Genomic DNA, 18,449 nt, shown 5'->3' with positions numbered 1-18,449 from the left:
CCTGCTGATCTCAATATTACTGATCTTGTATTTACCCAAAAAGCAATTATAAAACTTGGGGCTATTAAGGGGATGTTTTATGGAGAGCTGTAAGCGAAAATGCCCAAAGAAAAAGCCACTAAAAAGTCTTAAGCGTTTCTGATAAGATCTCAACAGTGGTGTCAGGACATGCTTCGTGGGCCAGTTGAACGTAGTAGATGATAAATACAGACTATTTGTGTGTTTAGTATTTGATGAACAATTTTTGCCTCCATTCTTAAAGCTGGAACAGAGAGTCACTTATGTTTTTAAATAAATTAATAATACATAAAAATAATGGTTATATTTTAGATCATTTATGCTTCCCTTCAAAATGTTGAAATTGAAAAAAAAAAAACATTTCTCAAGATATAACAACCATCCTCTGGCAAAACTCTTTATTTTAAGCACTTTATGTTTTATCAGAGTTCTCTGGAAATCATTTTACTCTCTCTCAAAATTTATAAATGATTGATTCAATATTTATGAATCACTGACACTGAATCTACATGTATTGTAGAATACTTTTAATATTCTTATTTTAATAATGTATGTTTTGTTGGTGCCTGTGATCATTAAAATTGCATTCTTTAGGGTAAACTAGGTGGTGTGGTGGTTAAGGTGGTGGGGTCTCACATGACTGACTGTGTGGTTTGAGTCTGGACCCAGTGGCTTGAAGAAATATGGCAGGTGCATGTGCATGTGTGTCCAAAATATTAAGAGGAGAATGGAGAAGAAGGGATTGTGGCATAGTAATCTGTCCTGGATGGAGGGTAGCTTTCTCTCTCTCTCTCTCTCTCTCCCTGTCTCTCTTTTTCTCTTTCCAGCATAGCATATGCCCTATAGCAAATAAAAATAAAATAAAATGCATCCTTTATTTTCTCTACTATTTTTTAAAGTTATGCCATATCTATTTGTCTAACACAATTTCCCTTGAGGCGTAAACTGGCTAAAACATCCCCTTAGGTGTTAAGCTGATGAGTTTTTGAGGTATTCTAAAAATTTTCATCTTCATCTATAAGTTATTATATTTTTAATATTTCTCACCATTTTGTTAAAGAAAGAAAATTTAGAGTCAGGCTTTCTGTATGAATAATGCCTGTTATTAGTGATAGCTATTGTTCAACATTAACATACACATGTAAAATAACTGGAAAATATAGAGAGTTTTTAAATTACCATTTAAGTGTGATAAAATGTTACATCTGGGAAAATTGAATCACCAAATGGTAGAGCTAGTCTAAGCCTGTTATTTTACAAGTATGTCATACAGGCTTAAAGAGAATGACTGACTTCTCCAAGGTCACACAGAGTTATTGACAGAACCTAGAGTATTATCTCAGTTTCCTTATTCTTAATCATGTTATTTCCGTTGAATATGCAGTACTAAGTAGGTAGGTATGCCTTAATTTGATAATAAAATTAATCTGTCCTTCAAAAACAGAAAGGAGTAACTTAAGAAAAGGACACTGAGGATAAACTCATATACCCACCTAAGGGCCATTTACTATTCCATGACAATGATTATTTCTCTTAAAAGCCATTTCTATATTTGCTTAAAGTTGTAGATTTAAGAAAAAAGAGAAAGAATTCAAATGAGGCATTATCATTTGGTCTACAGTAATTTGTCAAAACTGCAAATCATTGCTTCAAGAACTCTCCTGCATGCCTAATACTATCTTCATTAGATAATTACTTGGTCTATAATAATTTGTCAAAACTGCAAATCATTGCTTCAAGAACTCTCCTGCATGCCTAATACTATCTTCATTAGATAATTACTTGTTATAAATCAGCACAGCCTGAAGTATGATAGGGCATTCAGCATTCCAGATGTACAGCAATTTCCTTACTAACTTCAAGATAAAATACTTACAAATAAATTTCATTAATTAAAAATATATTTTTATACTCACTTGAAAAAAAAATTTATAAAAGAATTGCATTTTCTCATAGAGTTACTGGCAATAAATCACCTTAAAATTTTACAATGAAATGGCTTGGTCTCATATAATACAGCCATCATAAGAGGAATTGTAGAAATATGCTTCATATTTACAATAGAAGTAAATCCTCTTGTGATGGAATAAAAAAAATGAGATGCCACAGTGACACAATAAGGAATATAATATTAAAGATGGTTTTCTTTCTTTCATACTTTTTTCAGAGAGATTTTTGCTATAGGGCACATGTACTTGACAGAGACACAGATAGAGATAAAGTGATAAATCACACCACCAAGGGGGGATGGCCACGCTGCAATCCTCTCTCCTCCTTTCTCCTCTTGGGATCTTGGGCACTCAATGCACACACTTGGTGTGAGTTTCAAGCCACGAACTGGTACTGTGGCTAGCCATGTGGGGGGTCCAGCACCTTAACCACTAAAACCATTTGCTGGCCTCAGATAGTTTCATTTCCATAAAAATTTGAGGAGAGGGCTGGGTATGTGGCATGGTGGTGAAAGCTCTGGTCTCCCACATGGTCAATCTCAGTTTAAGTTCTTGACCTGGCAGCTTGTTTTTCACTTTCCTTTCTCTCTCTCTCTCTTAAAAATAATAAAAAATAAAATAAAATAAATAAATAATTCTTTTTAAAAATTGGGGAAGTTATGAAAATGCCAAGTATTGGTAGCATTCTTTCCTTCTGAGGGTAAGTTAGCTTCCTTTGCCTTCAGTGTATACAATTGGTATGTTGAAGAGGAATCTTTATTTGTTTGTGGAGTATAAGGGTATTATGTCTGTGGAGTGTGAGGGTACCCATCATGTACAAATTAAAAATAACACAGTATCAATCTATGTGTTCTTTTCTTTCTTTTTCTTTTTTTTAATTTTATTTTTTTAGAGAGGTTTTTGCTATAGGGCGTATGAGCTCACCAGAGAGACAGAGAGACAAAGAGAGAAATCACTCCCCGGGGGGATAGCTGTGCCTCAATCTCTTCTACTCCTTTCTCCTCTCGGGATTTTGAGCACACACGCACACGTGCCTGGCATAAGTTTTAAGCTACAGGGTCCAGGACTCCAACCAAGGTTGACTACATGGAATCCAGTAATGTAACCAATACACCATCTGCTGGTCTCCAACCTACCTTTTATAACATATCAATCTACCTACTTAGAAAGAAAGTAGCCCATAAACTTGAACATGGAAAAAAAAAAAACTTGAACACGAACAGTTTACTTTTGACTGTAAGATTACTATTATTGCTGCTGCTGTTGTTAAGATCCTAAACTATTCACGTCTTGGAAAAGTTCTGATGGTTAATTTGAGAATCTTAAAATAACTTGAAATACACAAAATAATTAATAAGCTTTAAACTGCATCAAGTTTTAATTCAAATAAGCCACAGCGTTGACTAGCATTTGACTATCTTTAATTCCTATCACGGAATAGAAAAAGCCATATACTATGAAAGATGAAAACACATCTGCCTACAATTTCTCTACACATCTATATTCAGAAAGCATCATGCATACTAAAAACACAGACTTTCCTTCATTTTATGTCCATTAGACTTGAGGCACAGAGCCTCCTAAAACATACCAGGAGGGGTAGATTGCAAAGAAAATGAATGATGATAATAAAACAAGATGCAAGAACAAATAATCAGTCAATAATTCTTCACTCCTTTGAACTAAACTAGGATATATTAGTAAGCATTGAGATAGAAAAAGAAATAAAACTCACACATAATCAGCAGTTACCCAATTAAAGTTCCTATCATAGAAAACATCTACATTGAATTGCTAAACAAATATGCTTCCCAAAACTATTAGGACTTTAACAACAGGACATTTCCTTTTTATGACTCAAGAGGCATACACAAAAGTAGATTCTTCTGGATACATCTAAAGTAGTCAAATTAAACAGTCCAGCACCCCACATTCAATAGGAAACTTACTTGTCTTTTTGTATCTACTTTCTGTGACTTTTTTGATTTCCTTTTTCACCTTACCTATTTTGCTAACTGTTCACAGAAATCAAAACATCAACACTAGCAATGATTCAGAAGGATTCTTAATCAGCTCCTGTGTCATGAGAGGCATAATCACTTCATGTCCGTAGATGTGGCTGACAAGATTAGCTGACAATGCAGCAACTAGCACTCTACTCTGCCAATTCCCCACGTGCCCTGTTGTCCACCTGATTAGTTTCCTAGAAATGAAGAGTTTATGTACCTGGGACCAGCAATTGGCGCAATGGCTATGTTGCAGGACTCCCATGTAGTTGATCGTGGTTTGCGTCCCAGACCCAGTGTCTTAAAATCACACAGGGTGTGTGTGCGTGCATGCCCAAGATCCCTAGAGGAGAATGGAGGAGAAGGGATTGAGGCGTGCCATCCTCCCTGGGGGTTGATTTCTCGCTTTTTGTGTCTCTGTTTCTCTCTGTTTGTCTGGCAAGTGCGTGTACCCTACAGCAAAAATCTCTCCAAAAAAACAGAGAGTTTATGTTGTTGTAATACTTAGAATAGAAATAGCATTTACCTTCACCTAAATGGCATGGGTAACATATAAATAGAATGAATGTACTATTTTGGTAATATATTGTCAGCAAAAATAAGATCTGTGTACTTGTGCATCTGTGTGCATGTATCTATGTGCAGATAGACAAAAATGAAAATTTCTTTTTAAAAAAGTACACATTGATTGAAAGTCTATATAATGCTTTTCTATGCCTTTGTATAAGATATCTCAAAGTGTCTATAATATAAACTCGAGCATGATAATAAATGTAATATATCTTAAAATATATAGTAATGTCTTTTGAGGCTTTACCATAGATCATCATGAGTAATTTTAATGGTTTTAATTAACCATGGCAAATTTCTTTCTTTTTTTTTTTCATTTTTAGGGTTTTTGCCATAAGGGTGCATGTGATCACCAGAAAGGAGAGAGATAGAGAGAGAGGGAAAGTGAGAAATTGACCCCCATGGTGGATGGCCATGCCATAACCTTTTCTTCTCCATTCTCCTCTCAAAATTTTGGGCATGCACACACACACACACACACACACACACACACACACACACACACACCTGGTGTGGGTTTCAGGCCATTGGATCTGGAATTCGAACTGCAGTTGGCCATGTGGGAATTCACTCACTTTAACCACCATGCCACCTGCTGACCCCACCATGGCCAATTTTTGTACTGCACTACCTCACCTTTATTTAGTCAACTGCTGAGCATGTTTTGTTAGAGAACTTCGCTACCCAATGTATGGTCTCCAGACTAGCATCATTGACATTGCCTAGGGGCATGGTAGAAATGGAGAATATCAGGTCCTCACCCCAGACTGCTGAGTATGCATTTTTTTGGTTTATTTTTATTTATTTCTTGAGTGAGAAAGGTATAAATAGAAAGAGTTCAGAGCCATAGATACAGACCGCCAACAGGGTGTTAACATTGGGATCTACCTCCTGATATAGTCAACCCTGAATCATGGTCCCAAGAGTGCCAGTGTCGAGGAGGTCTTCAGACACTAACCTGCAACCCTACTATGTGGATCTGCCTCAGAACATTGCATTTTAACACTGTGCTGCTCAGCTGCTGAGTTTACATTTCGCCAAGACCTCTAAGAAGTTTGTACGCAAAAAAGAAAGAAGAAAAAAAACCCTAAATTATATTGTAAGAATAATTAGTTACAATTAGCTTAAGGAATGATATGTTATATGTGCTTGTTTGCTATAGGGCATGTGCGCTCACCAGAGAGACAGAGAGACAGAAAGTGAAAAATCAACCTCCACATACACACACCCAGGGGAGATGGCCATGCCGCAATCTCTTCTCCTCCATTCTCCTCTTGGGATTTTGGGCACGTACACACATGAACCCAGCATGAGTTTCAAGCCTCCAGGTCTGGGACTCAGACTGTGGTGTAGTGAGTGGAAGTCCAGCAATGTAACCATTACTCCATTTGCTGGTCCCATTGTGGTCATTTTAAAGATGAGTAAAATGGAGGCACAGGTTGGCTGACTGTCTTGTGAAATGTTTTATATGCCACTACTAAGTGACTGAGATGAGATTTTAATAATTAAGGCATTCTGACCCTCGTTTATTAGAATGTTTCCCTTCATAACTATTTAATCATACAAATTATTACTGTAACAAGGCTGTCTTTTGTCAGTCTGAAGCTAAGAAATAGGAGAGGATGAAATATATACACATATGCTACATTTCAATACATTTTTTTCTCTTGCAGGTGTAAAATTTCTCTAATTTTCGGCCAGCCAATGGTGTGATGTTTAATGTGAGGTGGCCAATTGCACAGTTCGAGTCCCAGACCTTGAGCTTTCAAACCATGATGGAAGTGTGTGTGCCCAAAATTCCAAGAGGAAAATGGAGAAATGATAAAGGTATTACCCTAGGGGATGAATGAATTCTCATTTTCTCTCTCTCTCTGTCTTTCTCTCTCTGTCTTTCTCTCCTTTCTCTCATAAAGCCATATGCCCTACAGCAAAACAAAATTCTCCAGTTCAAAAAAAAAAAATTCTGGGAGTGGGCAATGAAATCTAGGTATTTCAAAGTTTCTTAAGGTCTTGGTTTGAATTTGCTACTTTTTTCCACTTTTGCAGTAATAATATTGTTAAAGGACCTCTGAAAATTCTATTTAAAATGTGTGATTAATTTCACCTATGCAGGGGCCTTTCATTCTCTGACCTGAACGCTGTTTGCTTTTGTCCTATATTGAATGATAATGTATAGGCAGATTCACTTCAGACTGTTGGACATTATGGGGTCTTTCTAGACGAGAGATTTTTTTTTTTTACTTAGCCACAGTTCATATCCTTTGAAACCCTGAGGGGATATTTCAAAGAGTTACATGGGTATTGAATTAGGCTCAGGGTGCTTAAGATCTTTCCCCATGATATTTGGATTTCAGTTATTATATTTTAGAAGCTAAATTGTTCTGAAAAAAAAATGTAATGGTAGTTCCTTTCAGAAGGGAAGGCTTAATAGTTCAATACAATGGCACTTTTAATTGGAATATCAATATTTGGACTTAATTCTGGTTGAATTCTGAAACTCCAATTTTCTACTTGAATAAAAATAGGTATTTGTGTGACATTTTCCAATACATTCTGTTCTCTTGTCCAATTCAATTCACAATCAACACTGGGTAAGTGAGGAAATTAGAAAACATTAGCACTGCAATCTTTGCAATACTTCTAAACTAGCAAAAGTAGCTTTTACAGAAAATTATACAACAGAAAAAAAACCACAAAAACAACTGAATAAAAAGAATAAGGACTGACCAAAAGATGAGAAGTCCTTTCATATTTAAAAATATTTCTAATTGGGACCAGCAGTTAGCGTAATGGCTATGTAGCTGAACTCCCATGTAGCCGACCATGGTTCGAGTCCTGTTGTATCTATATAACTATAGTTTGCATTAGGCAAAAGATCCTTAAATTACTTGTTAACATTTAACATAATCCTTAAAAAACAGATTAATGTGCTAGAGTTGTTAAAAGGGCTTAGACAACATGTACGTGCCTCTGTAAAATTGACCTCTCCTGGAAGTCAAAGGGAAGAGGTATTTATGCATCACTGGGACACACATTTTCCAAAGAGACAAGCAGAGTACAGTTAAATAGAACTATCAATTAAGAAAGAATTGCGCAGTTCCATTTTAGATTAAATTACATGCATAAATCTAAGGAAATCACAGTCTAGTCCCAACCCTGAAAAACTACATCATTAAAGCAAAAATTATGGTAAACCAGCGAGCCTTGCAATGTACTACTGATATGTCAAAGAGTAGAAGTAGAATCTTGTAAAAATCAATTAAAACCCACTGTTTTGTAAATGCTTAGTTTTGTCCTGTAAAGAAAATAAAAACAAAAACAAAAACACTCCTTTTAAGATCATCAACCATTTTCTCAAAATATTTTTCTTTCAGTAAGACTTCTCAATCCAGACCATCAGCTTCTGTGATATCATTCATTAAGCCTAAATAAAAACTGAGTTTATACCTAAGACAAACTTTTTCATATAATGTAGGGGTTTCAGCAGAGTTTAGCTCCACTTTAGCTTCTAGTTATTCTGCTTTCATCTCCAGTTCTAATGATTGCCCATAAAAGACTATAATAATAATGTTTACTCCCAACATTTTGACTATATGGCATGCTATTAAGTCAGCCAACTTGAGTCTATCAAAATCAATTCCCTGTTAACTGTAACTTTATCTTTCTTCCAGAAAGCAGAAATAGCATAGAATGCCATGGGAATTTCAGAATAGCAGAGTTGAGTTTATAGCAGGCTGGATGAGGGGTACTTTTACATTGGTTCTTTTTTTTTTTTTTTCTAACAGTTTATCTTACTGTTAGATAACAATAGTCAATAGAAGCTAGCTTTCTTGACACAGTAATTATCATTTATCATGTTTATAATTTTTCCTATTAAACATTCACTGGTTAGCACTAATTATAATTTTAGAAATCAGCAGTCCATAATGTTCAAATTGCCCTTACAGTTGCAGAAGATGTTAAATGGGAACCTTCTTTTAAAATACATGGCCTTGTCAGATATATGAAAAGTTTTCCATATGAATATGTTATAACATTCCCCTTGGGCAATGAGAACTATTTAAATTTTATACCAATCTACTCTCAATGAGTAGCTTTATTTAAATTGCAAAAGGTAGCTGCTTACCAACATTAGTGACTCTTTTATTTTGGAACATGATAAACATCAAATCTTGGTTTAGGACAGAAGTTGTCTTTTAAAAGGGCTAAATCTCAGTTCCTCATTTGCCTAATTAGGAGGTTGAACAAGATGGTATCCAAGGTCCCTTATAGCTCTAAAATTCAAGCACAATATAAGACAACACCTGTACATGTACACTTTAGGGCTTTAATAATTATGAAATTATGACTCTAGACAAGACAACTGAGATCAATATAAGGCCTTGGTTTATAGCTAAGGAAATGGAGTCATAGTAGGTAAAAGGCATTTCCAAGGTTACAGAGCTAACTAACTGCAGTGGATTAGATATATAAGGCAATGGCACAAAAGAGATTATCTGCTACCATCTGGGGTGAAAATATGTCAGAAATAGATATTACAATGGGAAATATTACAAGAAATGTATTAGTCAATACCCAAATTTTTTAAAGCACGGTGTGTATAGATAAACCAAAATATTTAAAATTATCAGATTTGTTATAGCTTGGGCGGTCCATATAAATTATCAGAGACTATTTTCTGAGATATAAATAAACTTTAAAGGGGTAATTTTATATATACTATTTAGAACTTTTTCCCTATGACTTACCAATTTTTCCAAAGTAAGATTGATAAAACTAAAGTACCAAATGAAGATCAGCACCTACTGGAATTGGGATAACAATTACTAAGATTATCAATTAAAACAAAGGAAAAATTGGCTCACCAAACACTGTCACTTCTATTCTATTCTCTACTGGGAATCTTCAACATTCAATAAAGATGTAAATTAACAAATTGCAGAAATCATGGTAAGACAGATTGTCTATAGTTATTCATTATTTAGTGAATTCCTTGACATAGTCACTAGTTGTTGGGTGTTCTGTTGATGCAAGCAATTATGAGAGTTGCAAGCTATTGTGCAACTTAGATGTGTCACAAAGATTAAAAATATATTGCCCAAATGCTCCTCATTCATTAAAATTTATAAATTATATTAAAATAAAAATCAGTGTGAGACTAACACTACTCAATATTCCAAATTACCCAAAAGTTGTATCTTACATGACTGATTATATTGACTTTCAAAGAACCACAAAGAAGAACAACAAATAGTGAATCATGCTTGTTTTAAATGCAGAGAAAAGTGAGGAGTGAGGGTAGGATAAAAGAAACAGAAGAAAGACAGAAGGAGGTCATAAAATGAATTGCCTTATAGCTCATAAATAATAGAAACAAATGTCAGATGAACTTTATTATATGGTGTAGGTAGCCTAATAAAAATTTAGAAGCAAAGGAAGGCTTATTGTGAAGAGAAGGCCACCTATTCTGTCACTGAAGGCGCTTATTCAAGCTTACTGACATTCCAGACCTTATGGCATTGGCTTTCAATTGGCAGCTTGTGCCAAGCTCCTAGTGCTTGTCATTTTCAAACAGAAAAGACAAGATAAGAGATTGCTTTACTTAGAGTGGCCTGCTTTTGAGTGATAAACCTCTATCTAATCCATATTAGATTTAAGATACTAAAGATACACTCATCTTAGAGGCTGTCACCCAAATGGAATCCTGTAAATGTCTTTAAGTTTTCAACTTTAAAGATATACTTCTCATTTTGATCCATGACCTCTATGACTCTTTTTAAATTATCTCCAGTATAAATCCTTCATTGCCTTCACAAAGCTTAGGTATTCTAAATTAGAAGCCACTTTTCAATTGGTCTACATTGTGATTGCCTTCCCTATGTAGGGACACTGGATATGATAGGATGGTATTGTAAGATTTATTCCACCCACTTTCTTTTATGATGTATTTTTAAACTTCCTTAAACTTGAAAAGTGTAAGCTTGACTTTCTAAAAACATGACAGTTTAGGTGGTAAAGTTAATACACATCATGGAGCATCTGCCACTAGATCACTGTTTATATCTGCCAAAGTACATTTATTATACAAACTACTATCAAGTGTGCCTTATTCACTCTCAAGCAACAGCAGAATGCTGAACCCTTGGGTGGAACCATTCTTCCTAATCTATTTATATACAGATAACTTTTCTAACACGATTATTTATATAACACAGCAGGGACTAAAGTAAACTGGTAGTCATAGACAGTATTAATGACTGCAATGATTTTCCTTTGAAAAAGAATAAAAGTGACTTTAATATCATTACCTTAAAAATATTACTGTATGTGAAGTATTTTTTTTATTTCAATAGAAACATAAAGCTATAAATTGTTTTCTGTTGGCAAGGCAATGACATATAGCAGGCACGTGTCCTATTCCTCCAGTGCTCAGGAGCATTAAATCCAGTCCCTTTCTCCAAATAGACTATCACTGATATTGTGCATTAGAAATACTGATATTTTTAATACATGATTTCAGATTTGCTGAGAAGTATTTTTTTTATTTCAATAGAAACATAAAGCTATAAATTGTTTTCTGTTGGCAAGGCAATGACATATAGCAGGCACGTGTCCTATTCCTCCAGTGCTCAGGAGCATTAAATCCAGTCCCTTTCTCCAAATAGACTATAACTGATATTGTGCATTAGAAATACTGATATTTTTAATACATGATTTCAGATTTGCTGAGCTGTCTTAAATTGTTTTACTACCCCTGCCCATCCATAGACTGACACTATTATTCAGACTAAGAATAAACAGTTTTTAGAAAAAAAAAAATCCTCAGAAGACATAGCAAATAGAGACAGAACAGGCCTGGCAGGATAATTAACCTTTAAAAGGAGCATAATTTCTCTTTCTTAGGTTGAATACATTTTTCATTTGTTTCATATAACAGTATTATCAAATGATGGCATTCACTTTTTTACTATAATACATGCATTGCTGTATGACTTCCCTGAATAACATATTTTTTAAAAATATAGGGGGGCTATGGAGTGAAATTTTCCCGGCAATAAACAAAAATACCTAATTAACCGTGATATGGGTAACTGGTTAAACTGGTTTCAGTTTTCTGTGACAGCAGAATTCTCTAGAAGAGTAAGTGCTACGAGTAAGTGCTACTATCCACTTAAATATATGACATTATTACTCTTTTTTAAAACAAATTATTATCTATTATTATTTTTAATTTGACCAGAGAGAGACAGAAAGTGAGAAAGCAAATCTGAAGGTCCATGACTAAACAGTGGTCAGCCATGAGGGAATCAAGCTCCTTAACCATCACACCATCTGCCAGCCCCTATTATTCTTTTACAACTAATTGCATCAGATTTTCTCCTTGGATTTTTGTAGCTGAATAATTAGTGCAATTCCTCCAGATCATGTCTTTCCCTCTAGTACTTGTATATCAAAAAATTCCCAGAAAAATATTTGGATTTTATTTTCCTTGTAGATAACTAACCCCTAATTTTCTTAATTATGAAAGGATAAGTTTTAATAATCAATTATTATGTGATTCTTTTAAAGTTTTATAGTTTTTGGTTTTTGAATTTACCTATTGTCTGCCTTTAGAATAAAATTCTCAATTAATGAAACTCTCAACTAGTAATTACACTAGCAGTATTTATGTCAAAAAACTTAGCAGATCAAGACAAAATTAGGCATGTCTCTGAGTAGTACTCTACTCAGATTAGTTTCCTATTTTTTTATATTAATTATGTTACTAGCAGAGCATCAGTCAAAGTCTGTTGCTGGGGAAATATGAATTATTTCCTTTTTTGTGAATTACTACTGTATTAACGTGCTAAGCAAACTTGATCCAGCAAGAGGGAAATGAATTTCAAATATATCTGCTAATTTGAGATATGCCCTGACTTACCATCTTTAAATTGATGACAAAATACACTCCTCTTTGTTTTAAATGTAAAATCTCTTTAGCCTTAAATATTCTTAAGATGCTATTTTTCTTTTGTATTATAGAAATAAGAATGGTATATAAAAAATACAAGAAATGCATCAAAAATCAAGTTTTTGAATGTGGATGAAATTTTATGTATAAATATTTCACTTTAAGCTCAAATATTAGACATTAGACCAGCCGTAACATTTTCAGATACAGTGACTTCATGTGTGAAATGACCATATCCAGTAAAGAGGTTTTTAAAAATGCAGACATCACTTTAGCTGCTGAAGAAAATTAAAATACTGATGAACTAAGTCCTTTTCTCTTTCATTTTAAGCAGATTTTTTTCCTAAAAATGGACTGGTTTATAGCTGGTAAACTGAAGGCTGATTTGCATCTGTTTAGAAACATTCTATTTCAGTAAAATTGAAATATGTCAGCAGATCACTAAAAATTTAGAATTTACACTTTTCTCTCCAAATTACCCGTAAGTGAAAGAGTAGTAATACAATCTGTATTTAAGGAGAAAATAAAACACATATGCTGGCTGCATATGCATGAACTATTCGGAAATCTCTAAAATTTAATCTTGTAGATATATGCTAATATTTCTTTTGTCTCAGAACTCAGTCTGAATAAACTAGAAAAAAAGTTTGGTGTTTTGTTTTGTTTTGTTTTTTAATTAGAGCCTAGCTGCAGTGGCACATGCTGACATGCTGGTAAGACATTGGTGCTTTGCAGGTTGAGGCCACATGAAAGACCTGGGTTCATCTTCCAGGCTAACCTGCAGGTCAAGCATGGCGGCATACACCTGTAGTCCCACTAACTCGATAGTCAGAGGAAAGAGGATGGTGAGTTCATTGCCAGGATGGGCAACATTGCAAAATCTTGTCCAAAAGAGCAGAGTGTGATAGTATACACCTGTGGTCTTAGGTACTTAAGAGGTAAGGGCTGGGAAATTATAACAGAGCAAGAATCTGTCTTAAGAAAAGAAAAAGAAAAAGAAAAAGAAAGGAAGAAAGGAAGGGGGGAGAGGAGAAAGATGGGAGGGAGAGGGAGAGAGAGAGGAAAAGAAAAAGAAAGTAAAAGAAAAAGAGAAAGAAAAAGAATGAAAGAAAGAAAAAGAATGAAAGAAAAAGAAAGAAAGAAGAGAAAGAAAGAAAGAAATGAGGAAGGAAGGAAGGACGGAAGGAAGGAGGGAAAGAAGGAGGGAAGGAAAAGAAAGAAAAAGGAAGCGAGAAAGGAAGAAAGAGTAAAAAGTAAAAGAAAGAAAAAACTGGAACGTAATTTTAAATCTTCTCTTCATAAATTGTATTTTACCTGATATTATTAATAAAAAGTGGATATGAATATAGGGCCACATGTAGTTCACAGCGTTTAAAGTATTCCCAAGACGATCTCACTGTCCTCAAATCTCTCAGCGCTATACCTGAATATGCAGAATGCCCAACAGAGCAGTCACACTTCTTTACCAGAGTCACATACTGTGTGTCACTGTGAATGTGTGTCCAGAAATCCTTTAAAACTTCAGAAATCATTTGTTACAGCATCTATAGTAACTCAGTAGCAACCAATAATTTGCGGATTTAGGGTTGAGTTTCTACTTACCTTTATTTTTACTAAATTGGCTAGCCTCAAAGAGCAGAGTACACTGGGCAAGGGTAGGAGGAAGGAATATAGGCTATAATTCTAGGAAGACTGAACTGCATAAGATGGCATTAAATGATTCTTAAGACATTTATGGGGCATAGAAATGGATTATTATCTGTTGATGATACTATATATATAGTATCCTGAACTGGACTGGCATGAAGTGTGTTCATGTTGGGTAAATTCACTTTACAAAGTGATGTATACTGATTGAATATATAACATAAATAAAAATAATAATAAATGATCTTCATACCAAAAGCTGACGTAAGGAGATTGCGACTGTGAAATTTAAAAATTCACAAAGCCTTCAGTCAGAATGAGACAAAATATTTTATTAAAGTTATCTTCTGAAAGTGTAATAATTAGAATGCTTTGGCTTGTTTCCTTTTTATCTTAAAAAGGAAAGTTAACAATTTTGGCAAAAAACTTAAGAGAATAGATTGCATAATTTTCTCATCTAATCAGCAGATATGTATCAACTAGGGAACTATATTTTTAAAGGAGTATTAATAAAACCCTCCAGCAAATTTTGGGGGAAAATCTTATTCACAAAAGTTGCATTTCTTTCTGTTTTTGTGAACTTACAAGGGATTTTTAGAACTATATGCTATTTGGGGCAATTCATTACCAGGAAAAAAAACAGATTGAGGATGTAATACATTTCAAACTATGAAATGAGAACTGCATAAATTAATTCCATTGCTTTAGGCCAGTAGTTACTTCCTCTAACAGTTTGCATTCCTATTTGTGATGCTATTGACTAACACTGCATAGTTTATTGGCATCTGCTCCATATCACAAACCCATTATTGTACACCATAATACGTTAGAGCTACAAACTTTCTTCTTGAAGAACCAAAGTACCTTATCACCAGTATTAGCCTAAAGAGATTACTTTTCTGTGACAAATTCTAGACCAGCTATTTTTTCTTTCTAATTAACATGCACCCATGCACATACACAGTTAAAAATTGCACTAGTATGCCATATTAAGATAATAGAACATTTAAAGTTGAATATTGTGTTCCTTGCATTTGTAATAAGTCCTCATTGTCCAAAAGTGCAGCACCTGACAAAAAATTTATCTTGGAATCGAATTTACAGAGAGGTGTCAAGTTTAGTAGGAGAGCAGATTATTAGTATTATTTATTCTAAAAACAACCTTTACACATTGATGCAACAATATTGTTAGACTTATGCAGAAATATTCATTTTAAATTATCTCTACCATTTGCATAAGTTTACTAAAATAACAAGCAGCAAAATATACTATTTGCCTTACTATTATTGCTTAAAACCACCCTACTTTTAAGGTAGAGCCTATTTATCAATGATCTTTGTTAATGTGGGATTTGTGATTGTTTTATCCTATAGAATAACTATGAATGGACTATTAACTGGTCAAAACAATTGTGTAAATGTGATTAGAGAAAATAAATGATTAATTCCTAGTAGAAACTAGTATTATTTTTAAGTCTTTAAAATATGTCAGCTAATATATTTCTGCTAACACTTACATGCCCAGAATAAAAAATCAGTTCCTGTGAAGAACTCTGCATTGTTTTTTATTGCCAGAGGGCATGCACACTTGCCAGAAAGAGACAGAGACAGACAGAGGGAGAGGGAGCAAGCACTCCCCAATAGAACACGGCAATGCCACAATCCTTTCTCCTACATTTCTTCATTCTATGAGGATTTGGGGCAAGCACGCAAATGCACCTAAGTCTTTTTCAAGCCACTGGATCCAGGATTCCAATCATGTGGTACGTCATGTGGAATCCAGCTCCCTTAATCAGTAGGTTATGGAGACACCCTGGGAACCCTGCATTTAAGAGTTTTTTGAAACAATGGATTACTAGATGTAATTGAGACCAATAAAGTTGTATTTCATTTTAAACGTTTTATAATTTCTAACACAGACCAATTCTTCTATTACAGTAAATAATCTCCCATCTCAGTCTCATTCAGCTTAAAAGTTGATTTCAGGGTTAGATCCAAACTGTATGCTTACTCTGAGTTTACCCTTTAATTGTCGCTGTGTAATCTTCTATGAGAGGGACTTAGCACATGTCATGTGCAAAGGAATAAATGTTTTCTGGTTTATAAAAATGGTGCTTACCCTGGGACCAGCAGTTAGCATAATGGCTATGTCGCTGGACTCCCATGTAGTCGACTGCGGTTCAAATTCTGGACCCCATGGCTTAAACTCACGCTGGGTGCGCGTGTGTGTGTGTGCCCAAGATCCCAAGAGGAGAATGGAGGAGAAGGGATTGCAGCGTAGCCATCCCCCCCGGGGGGTGATTTCTTGCTTTCTGTGTCTCTCTCTCTCTCTGTATTTCTGGTGAGCGCACAAGCCCTATAGCAAAAACGTCTCTTAAAAAAATGGTGCTTATTCCATCTCTACATTCTTGTCTGTTAACAGAGTATGATAAGCCTACAATTAAAATCATTTATGAAGTAGGAAAGATCAAAGACATCTTTACTTACTGCATATTTACTATTTATTATTATTTTTTTATTAGAGATTGGACCTGAGTTCATTAGAGAAATGAATATAATCACAACCATGTGCTTCCATCAAAAAAGTGAATTAATGATGCATGTTGTAGGAGAATTTATCATCTTCAGAAGGAATGTTGACCATTTATTCTAAGTATAAAATTGTAAATAGGGACAGCAGATATTTAGGATTTTATGACAGTAGCGACTCAAAAGTCTCTAATAATTATAATATTGAAAACATAATTTAAAATTCAGCATCTACACTTGTAGAGAGAAAACAGTTTGATGTGATGTTGGCATTGGTTCCGTGTATTTACCCTTAGATAATATCTTGATATTTAACCAACCCATTTCCCTTATTTTTCAAAGTTTCAGCACTAGAAGACTAAGCTCAATAACAGGAAAGCCATTTTGATCCCAAGCCTAGATGCTTTATTTAAATTATATATCCATATAATTTGTAATGTTGAAAATAGTATTTCAAACATATAGCTTATATTACTTTAATTTATATGTTTATGCTCATTATTGGTCCATTTTTTTTTTATTTGTTTCTATCCTTGATTCCTCATGCTCTTTTTTAATGTGCATATCTTTATTATATAACACATATGTGATGCAAATTATAGCTTCATGGAATTGCAGAAATCTTGTGATTTTATATATATATAAAATAAAATCTAGAAAATGCATAAATTCGAAAATAATGTATACCTATATCAATAAATAAAATGAAAATGATCAATTACATATATATAAATATACATGTGTACATAAATGGAAAAATCCTATCTATGCCTACATAAAATGGTTGTAACACATTTTATAATAAATTTCATTAGGGTAGCTATGATCATACATTTCAAATCTTATCAACAGCTGCATATATGTGAACCACGTAACTCTGTCTGTTTACTTTTGAAGAATGTGTTACCCTTCATAGTAACAGAACAAACTGGCCTATGTTACTCACAATAGGGTAATTGGACTTGCAACTACAATAAATGCCTGTATATTGAGGGACTGGGGAGTATCACTTACTAGATTCAGGATCAGAGTTGCCATCCCCTTCAGTGCGGTTGTTGGGTGCAGTGTGATCAAAGTACTCCTCCTGAGGATAGCCAAGCGGCAGAGCATGGGATGTGCTGGGAAGGCTGCCTCCATCATGCTCTCCTAGTCCACCATCACTGCTGCTTTCCTGAGAGCCTTCAGGGAGGTGAAATGTGACACGCCGCTGGGACTGAAAGGAAAAAAGAAAATTACAGGGTTTCATCTATGATCTGAATAATTGCTTAATGCATCCAATTTAGAAAATGTATTATTTCAGCTATCTGGTGAAACCACATTAACATTATCTTGAGTTGTGAACAATTTCAGGCTTTTGTGAACAGGCAGCTATGTGTTCAAACCTGCTTCACCTGGCAGCAGAGTTGCTTCTATTATGTTTCTAAACAGGTCACATTCAGCTGCAGAATGAAAGTCGACTTGTTCTAAAGCAAGCAAGCGGCTGCCATCCTTTAAAGGCATTTGAGCACATTGGAAATTCTGATCATAATTTGAACATGGACTTATCTAGCTATTATTTGACAATAACTCATTGACTGAATAAGAAGCATGGATAAATATAACACAATTGTATTACTGTATCTGTAAGATTCAGGTGGACTCAGACAATAAATAACACCAATCTATTCAATCATGGAGGCTTAGAAAATTAAAAAAAGTATGAATAATCTAAAAGAATCTCAGGGACAAGATTTGGAATTGGGATTCATTTAAATTGAGTGTACTCTGAAAAGTCCAAAA

At 34.4% G+C, this 18,449-nt stretch overlaps 1 protein-coding gene across 1 annotated transcript in view; it reads right to left on the bottom strand.

The window, feature by feature from the left end:
* PCDH11X (protocadherin 11 X-linked) overlaps positions 1–18,449 on the bottom strand; it is a 779,107-nt gene that overhangs the window by 208,509 nt on the left and 552,149 nt on the right. The window contains 1 exon segment of the mRNA XM_006139830.2: positions 17,685–17,883. Within this exon segment, the coding sequence (XP_006139892.1) occupies positions 17,685–17,883 (199 nt within the window).

This window comes from Tupaia chinensis, unplaced genomic scaffold, assembly GCF_000334495.1.
Source record: "Tupaia chinensis unplaced genomic scaffold, TupChi_1.0 Scaffold000005_2, whole genome shotgun sequence".
Lineage (NCBI taxonomy): Eukaryota > Metazoa > Chordata > Mammalia > Scandentia > Tupaiidae > Tupaia > Tupaia belangeri.
The sequence above is the reverse complement of the archived record's forward strand: the minus strand, read 5'-3'. Positions and strand labels throughout refer to the sequence as shown.